Here is a 16253-nt window from a genome sequence, read left to right as displayed (position 1 = left end):
CCGAAGGCAGACGCTTAACGACGGAGCCACCCAGGTGTCCCAAGATTTTATTTTCTTAAGTAATCTCTACACCCACCGTGGGGCTTGAACTCATCACCTCAAGATCAAGAGTGGCATGCTCTACTGACCGAGTCAGCCAGGTGTCCCCTAATACCTTGTTTCCACGCTGTAAATTTCTGATAAAATTTTTTATCCCAGGGCGCCTGGGTGGCTCACTTGGTTAAGCGTCTGCCTTTAGCTCAGATCATGATCTCAGGGTCCGGGGATCGAGCCCCATGTCAGGCTTCCTGCTCAGCGGGGAGTCTGCTTCTCCCTCTCCCTCTGTCTGTTGCTCCCCGTTTGTGCTCTCTCAAATAAATAAATAAAATCTTCAAAAAAAAATATTTTATCCCACCTGACAATAGCATGTATAATCTTCATTTATCACACTGAAATTATTAGGGAGAGGCTCAATCAATGAGAGACCAAAAACCTCTGGCTCCTGGGTCTAGGCTTAACTATCTCACAGATCAACTGGACATTTCTCCAGTGTTTTGTGGTACCAAAACATATTCTGCACAGTTTACGGAAAAGGGAAAATTATGCCGTGAGGCTTCTGGAAACTTTGCCTATTAGTGTAAGGTATGCTTTTTGGTGTCTATCAGACCTTTTCAAAATGAGCTAACTTACCCCATCGCCAGCCCCAGGGAGGTAGCTCTTAACTGTGATGGTGCGTCCAGGAGCTGGGAAAGGAGCTTCCATGACACTTCGCATGAATGGGTAAACCAGGGCTGGAGACATCTCTCTTCTCTTCTCTACTTCGTCCAGAATCTGCACATGCAACGGATGTTATTTTTTTAGGGACTCAAAAACATAAGGAACTGCCAAACATGATGCGCAAACTTGAAAATCACACCAAAAGATTTTAGGACAGATAAGCTTCTGCAACGAATAAACGTTCATTAAAGGCATCATATCTCTTGGGGGTATCTTGACATCCCCAAGAAAAGTTACTCAAATAAATCAACTCATTTTTAGAAGAGGAGCCCCTTTCATCTGACTCAGGTAAGGGCAGAGAAGGTGACACTGACAATTATATCTTGTTGTGTGGGGTCTGGGAAAGGCAGGAGACAAGACGAGCTTCCGGCCATGTTCTCCTTGAAGCTGGGAGGTTTGGCAAACCAAAACGAGGATGGCATGACAACAGCGTCTGGATTAGAGACGTGAATGTAAACCCTCAAACCTGCGGCTCTAATCTCCTGCTGAGAGCCCATCCTAAAGTAGTATGTTAGAGTCTACGTCACTAAACATTGCCTAGTGACATCATCAGAGACGAAAACTTACTCAGAGCCCAGAAAGCACAGCACCTTCCCCAGGGCTCATGCTGCACTCACCTTGGAAAAGAGGTTGAAGCAGCCGAGGCGACTGACCATGCAGTAGACCTCAGGGAGTCGCTTCCCTCTGCCTTCCGGCTAAAAGAAAAGACATCAAAGCCAACCATGACGCAGCACAAGTCTGTTCATTGGAACTATTAATACTCTCTTAGTGGCCTTCAGTACAGACTAGAAACCAAGGTTCTCATCCTCACTGAACACCAAAAGATGGGAAAACATTAAAATATGATACACAATTTATTCCAGCTTTAGTGGAGGCATTTAAGCAAGAAGAAAGTAACTCAGAGCTCCCGCGATTGGCACACGGTAGTCCATCCCTCAAACAGACCCAGACTGATATTTAGCCACTCTGTCATTGGTTTCTTCACCTATTACAAACAAATAAAAAAGAGGCAAACAGACAAATAAATAAAGTAAGTCCGTACCCCTCTTATTCTGAACACTGTGGCTAACTCCAAGCTTGCTGTTACTATTTAAAAGCTAACATAGCTTTTTAAAAAAGATTTTATTTATTTATTTGAGATAGAGAAAGAGAGAGCAGGAGCATGAGTAGGGGTGGCTGGTCAGAGGGAGAGGGAGGAGCAGGCTCCCCGCTGAGCAGGGAGCCCAACGAGGGGCTGGATCCCAGGACCCTAGAATCATGACCTGAGCCAAAGGTAGACGCTTAACAACTGAGCCACCCAGGTGCCCCAACATAGCTTCTTTTTTTTTTTTTTTTTAAGATTTTATTTATTTATTCATGAGAGACATAGAGAGAGAGAGAAGCAGAGGGAGAAGCAGGCTCCCAAGGAGCAGGGAGCCCGATGCGGGCCTCGATCCCAGGACCCTGGGATCATGACCTGAGCCGAAGGCAGACGCTTAACCGTCTGAGCCACCCAGGCGCCCAACATAACTTCTTTAATACACAGATCATTAAGCAGCCCTCAAACTCATCCAGAAATAGGCTTTCTGAAGTTCCTAGTCTGACTTGACCAACCTGACCTGTAGCACAAGTCCGGTACTTACCAAGAGCTTCTTACAGTAACCAAACCACCGGCTCCCATCTTCACCAGTTAAGACAAAGGAGAATGTTTCACTGAAAAAAAGAGTCAAGGTTTGAGATCTAAACAGCCGCTTATGACATTCTTCATGGAACAGACAACTGAAAATTACTGTCCGACAGTCATTTTCGATGTGAGAGGGGGCATTAATACTACATTGATTGCGAGTCACCTTCCTCCCAAGGGAGAATGTCCAGGTCTGAGAACGTCTTGCCTGGCACGCGGGTGAGAGTGTACGTACAGGAGACATGCTGATGCCGCCACATGCTTTTACATCCTTAGTCACCCAGTCTAGCTGTTAGTCAAGCCTACCTTCCTTTTAGTGAATATCCAACTTAGTCTAACATTTAGGTAAGCTTGGATAAGCTCCTTTTCCCTTCCAAGTTCTTCCATTTAGTTCTGAGGGGTCCTACGGCACAGGGAGAGGCCAAGGATTACATCCTTGACGTAAAAAAGCTAATAGGAAAATTACCCACTCCTTGCTGGAAACACGGGCAAAAGCTCTGCATAGGTAATTTTCAAAAAGAAGACCGGAGGAAGAAATTCATTAATAATCAAAGGAATCTAAATCTGAAAAGTGAATACATATGTCTCCATATGGGCAAAAATAAAGATGGAAAGTACGCCAAAATACTGAGTTACTATCTCTGAGTACCAGAATGCCAGTGACTTATAATTTCTGCTTTCTATTTACTCCTCTGTATTTTCCGAATGTTCCAGAAAACCCCATATAACTGGCTGGGGAGGAAAGCCAGCTGTGGAGCAGCCAGGCTGGTGTGAAACGAGGCGCCTGTGCCGTGAGCAGCGCATGCGACAGCAGGAGAGTGTCAGGACTGACGGCTCAGAGAGGACAGAGGCCATCAGGCCCAACCGCTTAGGGGGCACTGCAGCTCAGATGGGAGGCGACGTGACGTAGAAGGCAGAGCAGCCGCTCAGGCCACAGGGGAGGCCGTGTGCCAGCAGGGCACCTGCATGTGACGAGCTTCCCAGAGTCACGCTGTTCAGTCTAAATAGCCCAGTCAATATTTTTAATCACAGTTCTGAACAAAGCGGGTATCTACTGACAAGCAGGATTCAGAGATGAGGACTGTTTATTGACTGAACACGGTTCCCTGGAGATCCCAGGAAGAAATTTTTTTTTTTTTTTTTTTTTTTTGTGAGAGAGAGAAAATGAGAGAGAGCACGAGAGGGAGGAGGGTCAGAGGGAGAAGCAGACTCCCTGCCGAGCAGGGAGCCCGATGCGGGACTCGATCCAGGGACTCCAGGATCATGACCTGAGCCGAAGGCAGTCGCTCAACCAACTGAGCCACCCAGGCTCCCCCCCAGGAAGAAATTTTTGATCTTCCCTTCTCAGTACACTCACACCTCCCAATCTGGAGCCTCCCTTTGTACAAGATCCGCAGGGGAACGTACCACCTGGGGCTTCCGTCCACTTGAAGGACAAACAAGGTGCAGACACTGCTCTGTTCTACCTCCCTCTAAGAAGAGTCCCAAAGCTCAAGTCTTCTTTCCTTGTTCTGTCCGCTTGGTGGCATTTCTGATTGTATGTGAAATGGAACGTTTCCCCAATCCACAGAACTGGTAAACTACAGATTCTCAAACTTGTTTTCCCTTTGACACTGAAACTATTCCATGTTTTTCTTTTTTGTACTCACACAGGAAATGTTCTAATTCCGTTTCTTCCTTTCCTCCCACAGCATCCTTGACCTGCCACAGTGTCCACGTAACTTTAACTGCTGGCTATACCCTTTTCACAAACATTCTGATTCTACTTCTGCAGTTCCAACAAATAGAAATCAGACAAAGGAGCTTATTTACCTCTTGAGTTCTGAGGTTGGCACCCAGTCCTTTGAGTCGGGAAAACAAAATTTGGGGATAACTTTGAGCCTCTCTTCAGTGTCTTTGGACTGCTTAAAGCCATGATCACCCTGAAAAAGATAATGTTTTAGGTGACAAATATTCTATGTAAGTGGAGACCAGAAATACAAACAGCCTAGTCTCGGGAAAAGAGGTCTCTGATAAGTCTAGGTAGTCATCTCACCATGGTTTTTTGTTGTTTAACTCGACAGGAAGGCCAAGACCAATAATCACTGAAGATGCACAGAGAACAGAGTTACTAAGAATAAAGAATCTGATTTTTACATAGAAATGGTTATTTGTGGGGGATCTTATAATCTGATGCAAGAGGTGACTGAAAATAGTTTCTAGTCTAGAGATAGAATCTTAATTCAGGATTCACATACTAGGGCAAACACGATATTTCTATGAATCACAGGACATCAAATAAAAATCGATTCTATAATATGCTGATAGCAAAAACCCAGATAGCTCCAGATACCCTCTGATCAATATTAATCAAAGATGTTCTGAAAAGGCAGGTGAATGTTATTTAGAAAAGATACTATTTTTAAAATCTACCCCATATAGAATCATTTCCCTTAGCATATAATCTTTTCTAACTAATTACTGGTTTGCAACTTCCTATAAAATTTTAGCATGGAAGACCCTTCTGCGCAAGTCCGATATTGTACGTCAAAGAACAATCTAAAATTAGTTATACCAAGAGACCTTTAAAAATTAGTACTAAAACAAGCAGATAATAAGTCTAATAACCATATTACTTTCATATAACTAATATAATGTATCCTTTAATTTAATTTCTAAAAAGAACATGCAGTCATTCTGAGTCACTTGAATATTAAGCTCTTCAGAAATGGAAAAGCATTCATTTCTTTAAAAAATGTATTTATTTATTTATTTGACAGAGAGAGAGAGAGAGAGTGAGCCACAAGCAGGGGGAGGGGGAGGCAGAGGGAGAAGCAGACTCCATGTGGAGCAGGGAGCCCGATGTGGGGCTTGATCCCAAGACCCCAGGATCATGACCTGAGCCGAAGGCAGACGTGTAACCAATGGAGCCACCCAGGCACCCCTGGAAAAGCATTCTAACAAAATTTTAGTTGTTTCATATTCTATTATTTATAAATATATATATATATATTTAAGATTTTATTTATTTATTTGACAGAGAGAGACATAGCGAGAGAGGGAACACAAGCAGGGGAAGTGGGAGAGGGAGAAGCAGGCGTCCTGCCGAGCAGGGAGCCCGATGCAGGGCTCGATCCCAGGACCCTGGGATCATGACCTGAGCCGAAGGCAGACGCTTAACGACTGAGCCACCCAGGTGCCCCTATTTTTATATTGTTAAATGCCAGACAATCATCTTCACCTAAGATTCTCCACAACACAATGAAGAGAGACTTGATCAGCTCTTTCCCGCCTTAACTTATAGGAGCCTAATGCACAAAGATGCTGAGTAACTTGGCTTAGAAACATCCCTGAATCCCTGCCAGAGTCAACTGGGTCCTTAGCTGGTTCTGAGTCTCTTAATTCAGGCTTTGTTGAAAACAGGTTCAACCTCAAGCTTTCTCTCTGCAAATGTAAGACTAATTGAAAATAGGGAAAAAACTGAGCTCCTCTTTACGGGGAATCTGATTCCTCAAGACTATCTGGATTACATTATTATGACTTGTATGGCTCAGTGTTGTGACACTGTGCTCTCAGGCTACATTGAAGAATTTTATAAGAAGTTAAACACTGACTTATTTACAGTAGGAATGTTGTTGAGCCCTTTTTTTTAAATGAAAGGCCACACAGGAAATCTCTCTTAGATTCCATTCCAATACAGTTGTGCTTCACTAGCTCTTTTTGGTGACACATGTATCTCAGGGTCTAAACCCCAAGTCCTAAAGCAGCTGAGCAGATAACGTAAATGACAGAAGTGGTCCAAGCAGTAAGATGGAGCGTGAGTGAATGTCCCAATGCAAAAGGGCCACTCCTTACCAAGGCCAGCTACGTCATCCGCAGAGCAGAGTGCAAGACAAACTGTGGAGCCCTTGTTCAAAAAGCAGGAAAAATTAAATACAAAATAAAATACAAAAATTTTTCTTTTCTTCTAGGGTCTCTCAACTTCTAGTGGGATTTCTTTCTTTTTTTTTTTTTTTAAGATTTTATTTATTTGAGAGAGAGAGAATGAGAGACAGAGAGCACGAGAGGGAAGAGGGTCAGAGGGAGAAGCAGACCCCCTGCTGAGCAGGGAGCCCGATGCAGGACTCGATTCCCGGACTCCAGGATCATGACCTGAGCCGAAGGCAGTCGCTTAACCAACTGAGCCACCCAGGCGCCCTCTAGTGGGATTTCTATTTGCTATTTAATATTATGCTCCCTGAGGCATAAGGTAGGAAAAAAAAACCCAAAGAATATTGTTACTAATGGATACCATTTATCAAGTGCTTACTATGTGCCAGGAACTGCATTAAGCACTTTACATACGTTATCTCATTAAACCCTCACTAATAACAGATAACATTCGATAGTGCTGACTATATGCTAGACACTATTCTAAGTGCCTTATACGGCTCATTTAATCCTCACTACAACTCCGTGACACAGACACTATGATGATTATCTTCATTTTACAAATGAAGAAACCACGGCACAGAGCAGTTAGGAATGGCTCAGGGTCACAGAGCTAATCAGTGGCAGGTGCATTGTTGGCCTAGAGTCCATGCTCTAAACGGCTACCCTATTCTGCCATATTTATCGTGCTCCTCATTAAGAATGAGAAAACTGAGGCTTTGCAACTTGCTAAAGGGCGCTTAGTAAACAGCAGAGCAAATAATAAAAAACCAGCTTGGATAATGAGCTTTTTTTTTTTTTTGCCCTTGTTTGTAGCTCAGGCCTGACAGGAGATGTCATTAGACTCACCTACCAGATCCCACAAGAGGTACAGTAGTGGTAAAAGCTGCTTCAGATCACAATAAAAAGAAGAGAGGAAATCAAATACCCACAGAGACGCAAGAATATTCCCGAATGCCTCTTGGTGTCCTCACACCTACCTTGCTAGGGAACTGCTGTATGACTTGGGGAATGTAGCTTATTTCTGATGGTTTCTTCTGTAGAGACACCACCACAAAAAGTTCAAAGAGCTGCTGCTCCTGTAATTCAATGAGATCCCTCTCCAAGGTCTGGTAGTGAGGATTCCTCTTGGAAGACTGTTGCAGTTGCGCTAATCGCTTGTGGCGATCTGCAATGAAACCAGGGAGCGCTGTTTCTCCGTGGTGGCCCCGTCTGCCCTCGGGCGACCTCTGTCAGTCACTGCTGACTGCATGCTGCCTAACCGGTGCCGGCCACACGGACAGGCCTGGGAGGGCTCTGACATCCTCGGGGGACAAGGGCAGATTCTCACAAGCGCCCAGGGGCCCTGTGGTGGCACTGACAGTCCATGTCCCAACCCATACTCTATGTATGTCCCAACACATATTCCTATGCTGTCCCATCTTTCATGACGTAACACCGGGTTACGTGGAAAATGTCAGGTGAAAGCACCGGCCTGACAGCAGACGCCATTGTTGGGACCATGAAATCACACACACGTGTGTGTGTGTGTGTGTGTGTGTGTTTGTGGCGGAGGGAGATTTGATAAAAGAACTGAGTCCAATAGAGTCCAAGTACATAAGGGATGAGTCTGATATAATTAAAACAAAAACTCTCCTCACATTAAAGAAACTGTCCTTTTTTCCCTTCTCTCCTTGGCATATATTGCCAATAATGGACATACACTTATATTAAGATATGGTGCTAAATGAAGAGGGAAAAAATGAAGCAACAGAAGACATCTATTAACGGACTATTTCACAAAAGAATGAAATTACGGAAGCATACTAAATACTTAAACAATATGAGCAATTCCACTCAAAACTGGATAGCATTTAGCCTTTATTCCCTTTTTTTTTTATTTTAAGATTTTATTTATTTATTTGACAGTTAGAGACACAGCGAGAGAGGGAACACAAGCAGGGGGAGTGGGAGAGGGAGAAGCAGGCTCCCCACAGAGCAGGGAGCCCGATGCAGGACTCGATCCCAGGACCCTGGGATCATGACCTGAGCCGAAGGCAGACGCTTAACCGACTGAGCCACCCAGGAGTCCCCTAGCCTTTATTCTCATATATCTCTAAATTGTGAACAATTTGGGGTAGTCTCCTTTAGGGGAAATGCAGTAGTTGCAGAAGAAATAGTCTAAGTGTCCCAGAGATTTGATTATGGTCATTCTGAGCCGTGATTAAAAGACACATCCTCTAATGGTTTGCTTTTCTTTTGAGATAGGATGCAGTCTGCCCCCACAGAAGTTACACTACAGATCAAATATTAAGAACACTTAAAAATTCATCTCAGAACGGCTCCCTGGAATTATCCAGTACATGTAGTGCTCTAGGCAAAACTTTACTGACTCCGAAGGTCTCAGTTCAAGTCAAGAAAATTTTAGGTCCTGTTTCTCAGTAGTAATAACTTTAAATTCGTCATCTTTACACATCCAAGCTGAACCTGATGATGACTTAAGTTTCACCTTCAGTCAGGCTACTGAATCAAACTCCTGAAGCAATTCAGGCCAATGGAGAGAGCACATGACTATTAATCATAAGATGAGAGTATCAGACTTGGAACTGCCTGGTACTCAGCTTGGATAATTCATGTCTCTGACTTTTCCCACGCCTCAATATGTCGGTCAGTTAAACAGGAACTTATAATTTGCTGTGAAAATCCATTAGATGAAGGCTACAGAGCGCCACAAAGTGCTTGAACAAATACAGCCAAAAATGCATGGCAGATTCTATATTCTAACAGAAAGTAAATGGCACAATAATTTGAAATATAAATAAATGCCTCTGAATAAGAAACAGATCGATGTTTCCCGTCTCGATGTCAGATATCGAAGTTAAATAAGTACACGTGAGTGACTATGGAAAATCAGATATTTAGGGCGCCTGGGTGGCTCAGTCGGTTAAGCGACTGCCTTCGGCTCAGGTCATGATCCTGGAGTCCCTGGATCGAGTCCCACATCGAGTCTGCTTCTCCCTCTGACCCTCCCCCCTCTCATGTGTTCTCTCTCATTCTCTCTCTCTCAAATAAATAAATAAAATCTTAAAAAAAAAAATCAGATATTTAATGGTATTTGTCTCAGAGGATGAGTCACATACTCTCTTTTGGCTGCTGGGAAGCTACTGCATATATGTCTGAACATGCAGCCCCACCGCTCCCCTAGAACATTCCATCTTAAGAACCAGACTGTCTCATTCCAACATGGGAGCTTTTTAACTCTGTCAAACATCTGATGGCGTACTGTGTAGTTCCCCAAATCTCAACAGGTCCTTACCATGAAGAAATCGCCTACAAAATAAAGTTCAACGTGGGAAAAACATGCTCAATCACAAAGGAAGGTGCCACTCCACCCATAACCATAAGCATCACGAGAAAGGGAGCAGCCCCATTGACTCACTCACTCTTTGGCAGATACTCAGCATCACTTTCGTTCCCACTGGTTTCACCTGGAAAGAGAGAGAGAGTTCCTAGTTGTATTGTCCAACAGGAGCAAGTCCATAGGGGTGAGGACAGTGTAAAGCCTGCATGGACCTGGAGACTTGGAGTCAGGAGTATTAAGGATGCTGAGCCTTCCTCCAGACCACTTAGTTACAACAGGGTCGGGCAGTCACGAAAGAGAACAGACAGCTCAGAGAAGCAACTAATCCAACCTGGCTTCTTCCCACACCCCGTCTCCCTCCCTCCTCAGTTCCCAGCTCATCCTTAATTCTATGAAGTCTGGTTCAGAGTAGATTCTATTTCTACATTCCTTGCCTTGTCTTTATATTCCCAAATAAGATGCCAAAGGAAGACACCAACCGGGCTGAGTAAAAATCTCAACACAGAACCAACTTACGAATTTAGAGTCATAGGAAAATGTGGGGCTCAGAGGGATAACCACATACATTTATGAAGAAACATACCTCTTTTATGAGGCTTCTAAACTACTTCTAGGCCAAACTCAGTGTTTCTTTACTCTGAATTCTTACAGTACTCAGACAGCTTTCAACTGCTCTTATTTTCCCCAATCAGATTTTAAGTACCACCTAGTCACCCCATCCCTCCCACCCCACCCCCCACTCCAGCAACCCTCAGTTTGTTTCCTGGTATTGAGGAGGGCACATTCTGCATGGAGCACTGGGTGTTATGCACAAACAATGAATCATGGAACACTACATCTAAAACTATTGATGTAATGTATGGGGATTGACATAAGAATAAAAAAAAAAAAAAGAAACCAGATTTTAAGTACTTGGTGCTTTGGTGATAAGGAGTTATGCATTTATAAGGGAGTGTTTTGTACCACAATGCTAAGCACATGGCTAATTTACTTACACACACACACAAAGCTTTCTGAACGAGAGAATGAAAAATTTCTAGATTAAGTCTGAAAAGTTAAAGTAAAATTTAAAAATGTACAGAAAGGGAAAATCTTTCTGTAATTTTCCTCCCTTTCCCCTTTCTTTCTTTCTAGACACTTCCATAGCTTCCTAAGAGGTGCCTGGTGCTAAGGACACAAACAGGACTTTCTGCATCAAGAAAAACAAGGCTAGGAGTCATAAATGAAAAATGCATATGAGTTTAACTATATAAAAATGTGAAATTTCTCCCTAATAAAAAATTACTAAATTTGAAAAGCAAACAATGAACTGGGAAGATATTTGTAATACACATTGCCGACACAAGGATAAATTTCTTCACATTCAAACAGCTGTTACAAATGAACAAGAAAAATTACAGCACAACAGAAAAATGAATAAAGGGTAGGAATAAGCAATCCATAGAAAAAGATTTATAACGTTGATAAATATGGTAATTGTCTAAATTTATAATTAAAGAAATGTAAATTAAAATAAGTTCCAATATTCAACCATGCTATTGGCAAAAATAAAAAGCTTTATATAACATAGTATTAGTGAAAACTATGAGAAGAAAGTCATTTTCAAATGCTGTTCATAGAAATGTAAGCGGTTACAATGTGTGGGACAATTTGGCAGCAGTTATAAAAATTTTAAATGTACATGTTCTTTGGTTAAGTCCACTGCTAGAAGTTATTCTACAGATGTATTCTTACCAATATACAAATATATATACAAAAAGATGTATGATGCAGTATTGTTTGAAGAGCAAAAAAATATATATATGTATAACTTCAAATCCATAGGTCAAATAAAATGTGAAAGAACCAAAATGTCTCCCAGCTTAAATAAAATCCTTCTACATCCATACAATGAACTACAGTACAGCTATGTGGATCTCTATGTGTTCATACTGAAAGAACTCTGAAATATACCACTTTTTTTTTAAATGTATTTATTTACTTATTTTATTTATTTATTTTTAAAGATTTTATTTATTTATTTGACACAGAGAGAGAGCAAGAGCAGGAACACAAGCAGGGGGAGTGGGAGAGGGAGAAGCAGGCTTCCCGCTGAGCAGGGAGCCCGATGCGGGGCTTGATCCCAAGACCCTGGGATCATGACCTGAGCCGAAGGAAGATGCTTAACCAACTGAGCCACCCAGGCACCCCTCACTTTTTTTTTTTTTTAAACAAGACATACAAAGTCTGAATGGTATAAAAAATTATTTGGTTAGAAAAATACTTACATGTGCATAAAATTTTCTGGGAGTAGTAGGAGGTTTGGGAAGCTTTGGGTTTTCATTTTTTCTTATTCTTTACTAACGTAAGTTCTTGCCGTACTCATTTAAATTTAATAATAAGGAATAAGAGAACATTAAAAAATGCTGCTTCTTCATAAGAGATGTAACAGAAAAAATAACTATTTAAATATTGTATACTGTATAGGTTTTGGGTGGGGGTTGGATTTTTTTTTTTTTTTTTAAGTAGGCTCCACGCCCAAACATTGCGCCTGAACTCATGACCCTGAGATCAAGAATTGCATGCTCTACCAGACTGGGCCAGCCAGGCGCCTCCTTTTTTTTAATTCAAAAAAACCCACAACTTTAAATTAATTAATTTATTTAAAGTAGGCTCCACACCCAATGTGGGGCTTGAACTCATGACCCTGAGATCAAGGGTCACACCCTCTACCGAATGAGCCAGGCAGGCGCCCCCAATTTTTTTTTAATTTGGGTATAGTTGACACACAATGTTACATTAGTTTCAGGTGTACAATATAGCGATCTGACAAGTGCATACATTATGCTCTGCTCACTGCAAGTGTAGGTACTATCTCATTGGGCTTTATAACTTCAAATTAACCACCGTGATACTGGAGCTAGGAAGCATTACTCAGTATGAAGGAACAAACACTGTGAACTCCTGAGTCCTGTCTGTGTCCTTAGCATCAGGCACTTCTTAGGGGCCTATTAAGTATCTGGAAAGAAAGAAAAGAAAGGGGAAAGGAAGCAAAGGTAATACAACTGAAAAAAGACCCTACCAAAGCTCATTTAGGTAGCTTTAATATATTCACATCTGTCGGTTTTGATGATCTGCATTCCAAGACACTGAATGAAGGTGAAGGGGTTTATAAGCCAATAGGAAAATCTACTGAGAATCTGTAGGGATCAAAAAAGAAATAGGTTGTCCCTTCTTTATATGTGACTTCAACACCAAAATCATAATGATAGAATTGAAGAAGGTCAATAAATCATTTTATAACAGCTGATAACTAAAAGTTAAGAAATGTTTAGGTTGGAATAGATTCAGTAAAACCTAGCGTGTACTGACAAAGTAGGCAAATATAATTATCTGGTTCTACTAGTCACTGTTGATCTACAACAAAAGCTTAAGGAGGAAAAGAAAAACCTGAGAATGTGACTATGGAGCCAGGAGATCCTCAGGCATGAGAGAAATTCCTCAGACCCACTAGAGGAGCTGGTCCCAGAGACTGGGTAAATGCATAATTTCTTTGAGCCATGCAAAAGAAAAACACAGTTGTGGGGAAGGGTTACAATTTAGGAACTGCTCCTTTCTTTTTTGTTTTTGTTGTTGTTAGAAGTTTGCCATTCATGCTGTTGAATTTTTTTTTTTCAGTAATGATACAGTGAAAAAAAAGGGTTTGGCTCTTCAAAAACTTATCTTAGAGCCAAATTTACTAAAATGTTCCTAATCCTTAAGGAATAAATAAGGCATACAAATAGAATAAGAGATCACTGAGAGCCCATTTAGCAGCATACCTCGACAGTGTAGTTGTTAGTAGACTGCTATTAATCTGGGAAAATGGTAAAGTTTTGTAAGAATTTGTCCGGGCGCCAATGTCTTGAAATTTTACATAATTTGCAATTTACAATGTATTTCCTTATCTAGAAACAGTGACAATAATGTCTGCCACATAAGGCTATTGAGAAAATTAATGATAATGGGTCTGAAAGGGTCCAGCATAATATCTGGCACCAGTTTTCATCTTCTGTATCTAGTTCTGAATTACACAAATACAAAGTCTTTGACAATATCCTTGTTGAGGATAAAAAATACACACGGAGAAGAAGTAAACTGCTAAAAATCAAGGGTTATGAGAAAAACTGATAGTAACTGTTGGTGACAGAAAAGGGTAAGATTTCATGGTACCATGCTCCTTCCTTCAAATGGACACTTTCTCCTCTGGTTCAGCTTCTTCCTCTGTAAAATTAGGATAGTCCCTGCCTCCTAGTTTTGTCGGGTGTTGTCCATGAGATAAAGTACGTAAGGAAACTAATACTTCATTCTGTAAATGGTACCTGTTAGTCACAATACCCAAAATTATTTTTTCTGCAGAAGAGAAGATTATAACATGTTTTGATAACTGCTTTTGAAAATATGGAAATTTGAAAAAAAATATGAAAACTTGTATCTAAAATGGTGACTAGCTGATTTTAGAGTAAGGAAAAAGAGTCTTAGATTGTAGCATGGAGGATTTTATTTTCAGATAGTAATTGTTGGAATGCAGAATAGATTTTCAAGGGAAATTAAGAAATTGCTGTCTTTGGACGTCTGCAAAAATAGGAAACATTCTTCTGTGGTATGACTTGGCTGTTGTTTCTCATTTGACAAAAATTGCTAAATTCTACATATTCTTTGCCAGACAGCCAAGTTAAGAATCTTGCGTCAGTCTGTATAAAATTTTAATAGCTCACTATGGATGTCAAAGTTTCTTTTTTTCTTTTTTAAAGATTTTATTTATTTATTTGACACAGAGAGACACAGCGAGAGAGGGAACACAAGCAGGGGGAGTGGGAGAGGGAGAAGCAGGCCTCTCGCCGAGCAAAGAGCCCGATGTGGGGCTCTCCCAGGACCCTGGGATCATGACATGAGCCGAAGGCAGATGCTTAATGACTGAGCCACCCAGGTGCCCGATGTTGAAAGTTTCTTAAGACAAGTTTTGGGGCGCCTGGGTGGCACAGTCGGTTATGCATCCAACTGCTGGTTTGGGCTCAGGTCGTGATCTCAGGGTTGTGAGATAAAGCCCCGCATCTGTGCTTGAGATCCTCTCTCCCTCTCCCTCTACCCCCCTCCACCCCCCGCTCATGCTCTCTCTAAAATAAAAAATAAGGGTGCCTGGGTGGCTCAGATGGTTAAGCATCTGCCTTAGGCTCAGGTCATGATCCCACAGTCCTGTGATCGAGTCCCGCATCGGGCTCCCTGCTCCTTGGGGGAGGAGGCTTCTCCCTTTGCCTCTTTCTCTCTCTCTCTCTCTCTGTCTTTCATGAATAAATAAATAAAATCTGTAAAAAAATAAAATAAAATAAAATAAAAAATAAATCTTTAAAAAAAAGACAATGTAAGTTTTCTCTAGGCATCTGAAGGATAAAACTACTGAGCTGAGTATATGATTACCAGTTGAGCACCACATACCTGTGGTCTATATATATCTAATATGCTCATTTCTCCACTAAAAGAGTCAATCCTGATAAATGACCATAAATCAAAGTAGGATTACAAAATAATGATGCAATTTGCCTATGAAAATTAGGTTTTTTTTAAAAGAAAATTAGTCTTACTGGTTTCTAATTATTTTTTAACATATTTTTATTTATTTTTTAAGATTATTTATTTATTTATTTGACACAGAGAGAGAGAGAGACAGTGAGAGAGGGAACACAAGCAGGGGAAGTGGGAGAGGGAGAAGTAGGTTTCCCGCCGAGCAGGGCCCCCGATGTGGGGTTCGATCCCAGGACCCTGGGATCATGACCTGAGCCGAAGGCAGACGCTTAACGACTGAGCCACCCAGGCACCCCATTAACTTATTTATTTTTTAACGTTATTATTACTTGGCACAGAACTAAATAAAAGGGATTTGAGGAAGAATAAGAAACAATCCCTTATCCTAAAGAAGTTATGTTGAAGTGGGATAGGAAAGTAAACCAAAAATTGTAATTCACATAAACATTAAGTTATACGATTCTCCCCTCAAATGCTGATAGCTCTGGATAGCTGGAACAATTCTTACCTTTTGAGGGAGGTACATCTTTTCCAGTGTATGGGTGTAACTTTACCTTCTTTTTCCCTCTCTTAGATTCAAATATGTCAGCAATTTTCAATACAAGCTGAAAGAAGACCAACAAAGTACAAGTTAAAACCAACATCAACTTTTTTTTTAAAGATTTTATTTTTAAGTAATCTCTACACCCACCTTGGGGCTCGAACTCACAACCCCCAGATCAAGAGTTGTACATTCCACTGACTGAACCAGCCCATGCTCCCACTTTTTCTTTGTAAAGATTCAATACCAAGTCTTGATGATATTAATTAGTGATTCCCATTCAGAGAAAGATCCATTTTATAAATAATAAAAACCTTTACATTTTAAAAATTTGGAACCTAAAATGATCTTTATTAAGATAATATGTTGTTCTAATATAAAGTCTATATAACATGGGTAAGAGAAGGAGGAAAGGGTATCTCCTTTCCAGCAGAACCCAGCACAGGCTCTTAGAAAGATTCCTTGTCACTCTATGTCACAACATGCAAGAAATCTGCCTACTG

The 16253-nt window shown here is 41.2% G+C and overlaps 1 protein-coding gene across 4 annotated transcripts in view; it reads right to left on the bottom strand.

Moving 5' to 3' along the window:
* Nucleotides 1–16253, bottom strand: part of DENND2C (DENN domain containing 2C) — an 84505-nt gene that overhangs the window by 15397 nt on the left and 52855 nt on the right. For all 4 annotated transcript variants that reach the window (XM_045896896.2, XM_045896897.2, XM_054512670.2 and 1 more), the window contains 7 exons: nucleotides 15718–15814; nucleotides 9751–9795; nucleotides 7309–7496; nucleotides 4232–4341; nucleotides 2379–2448; nucleotides 1374–1451; nucleotides 670–810 (listed from right to left, as the gene is read on the bottom strand). In XM_045896896.2, the coding sequence (XP_045752852.1) occupies nucleotides 670–810; nucleotides 1374–1451; nucleotides 2379–2448; nucleotides 4232–4341; nucleotides 7309–7496; nucleotides 9751–9795; nucleotides 15718–15814 (729 nt within the window). The remainder of the gene's footprint in view (nucleotides 1–669; nucleotides 811–1373; nucleotides 1452–2378; nucleotides 2449–4231; nucleotides 4342–7308; nucleotides 7497–9750; nucleotides 9796–15717; nucleotides 15815–16253) is intronic.

Source organism: Mirounga angustirostris, unplaced genomic scaffold (assembly GCF_029215605.1).
Source record: "Mirounga angustirostris isolate CCGP_5_RB_7025 unplaced genomic scaffold, mMirAng1.0.hap1 SCAF_4, whole genome shotgun sequence".
Lineage (NCBI taxonomy): Eukaryota > Metazoa > Chordata > Mammalia > Carnivora > Phocidae > Mirounga > Mirounga angustirostris.
The sequence above is the reverse complement of the archived record's forward strand: the minus strand, read 5'-3'. Positions and strand labels throughout refer to the sequence as shown.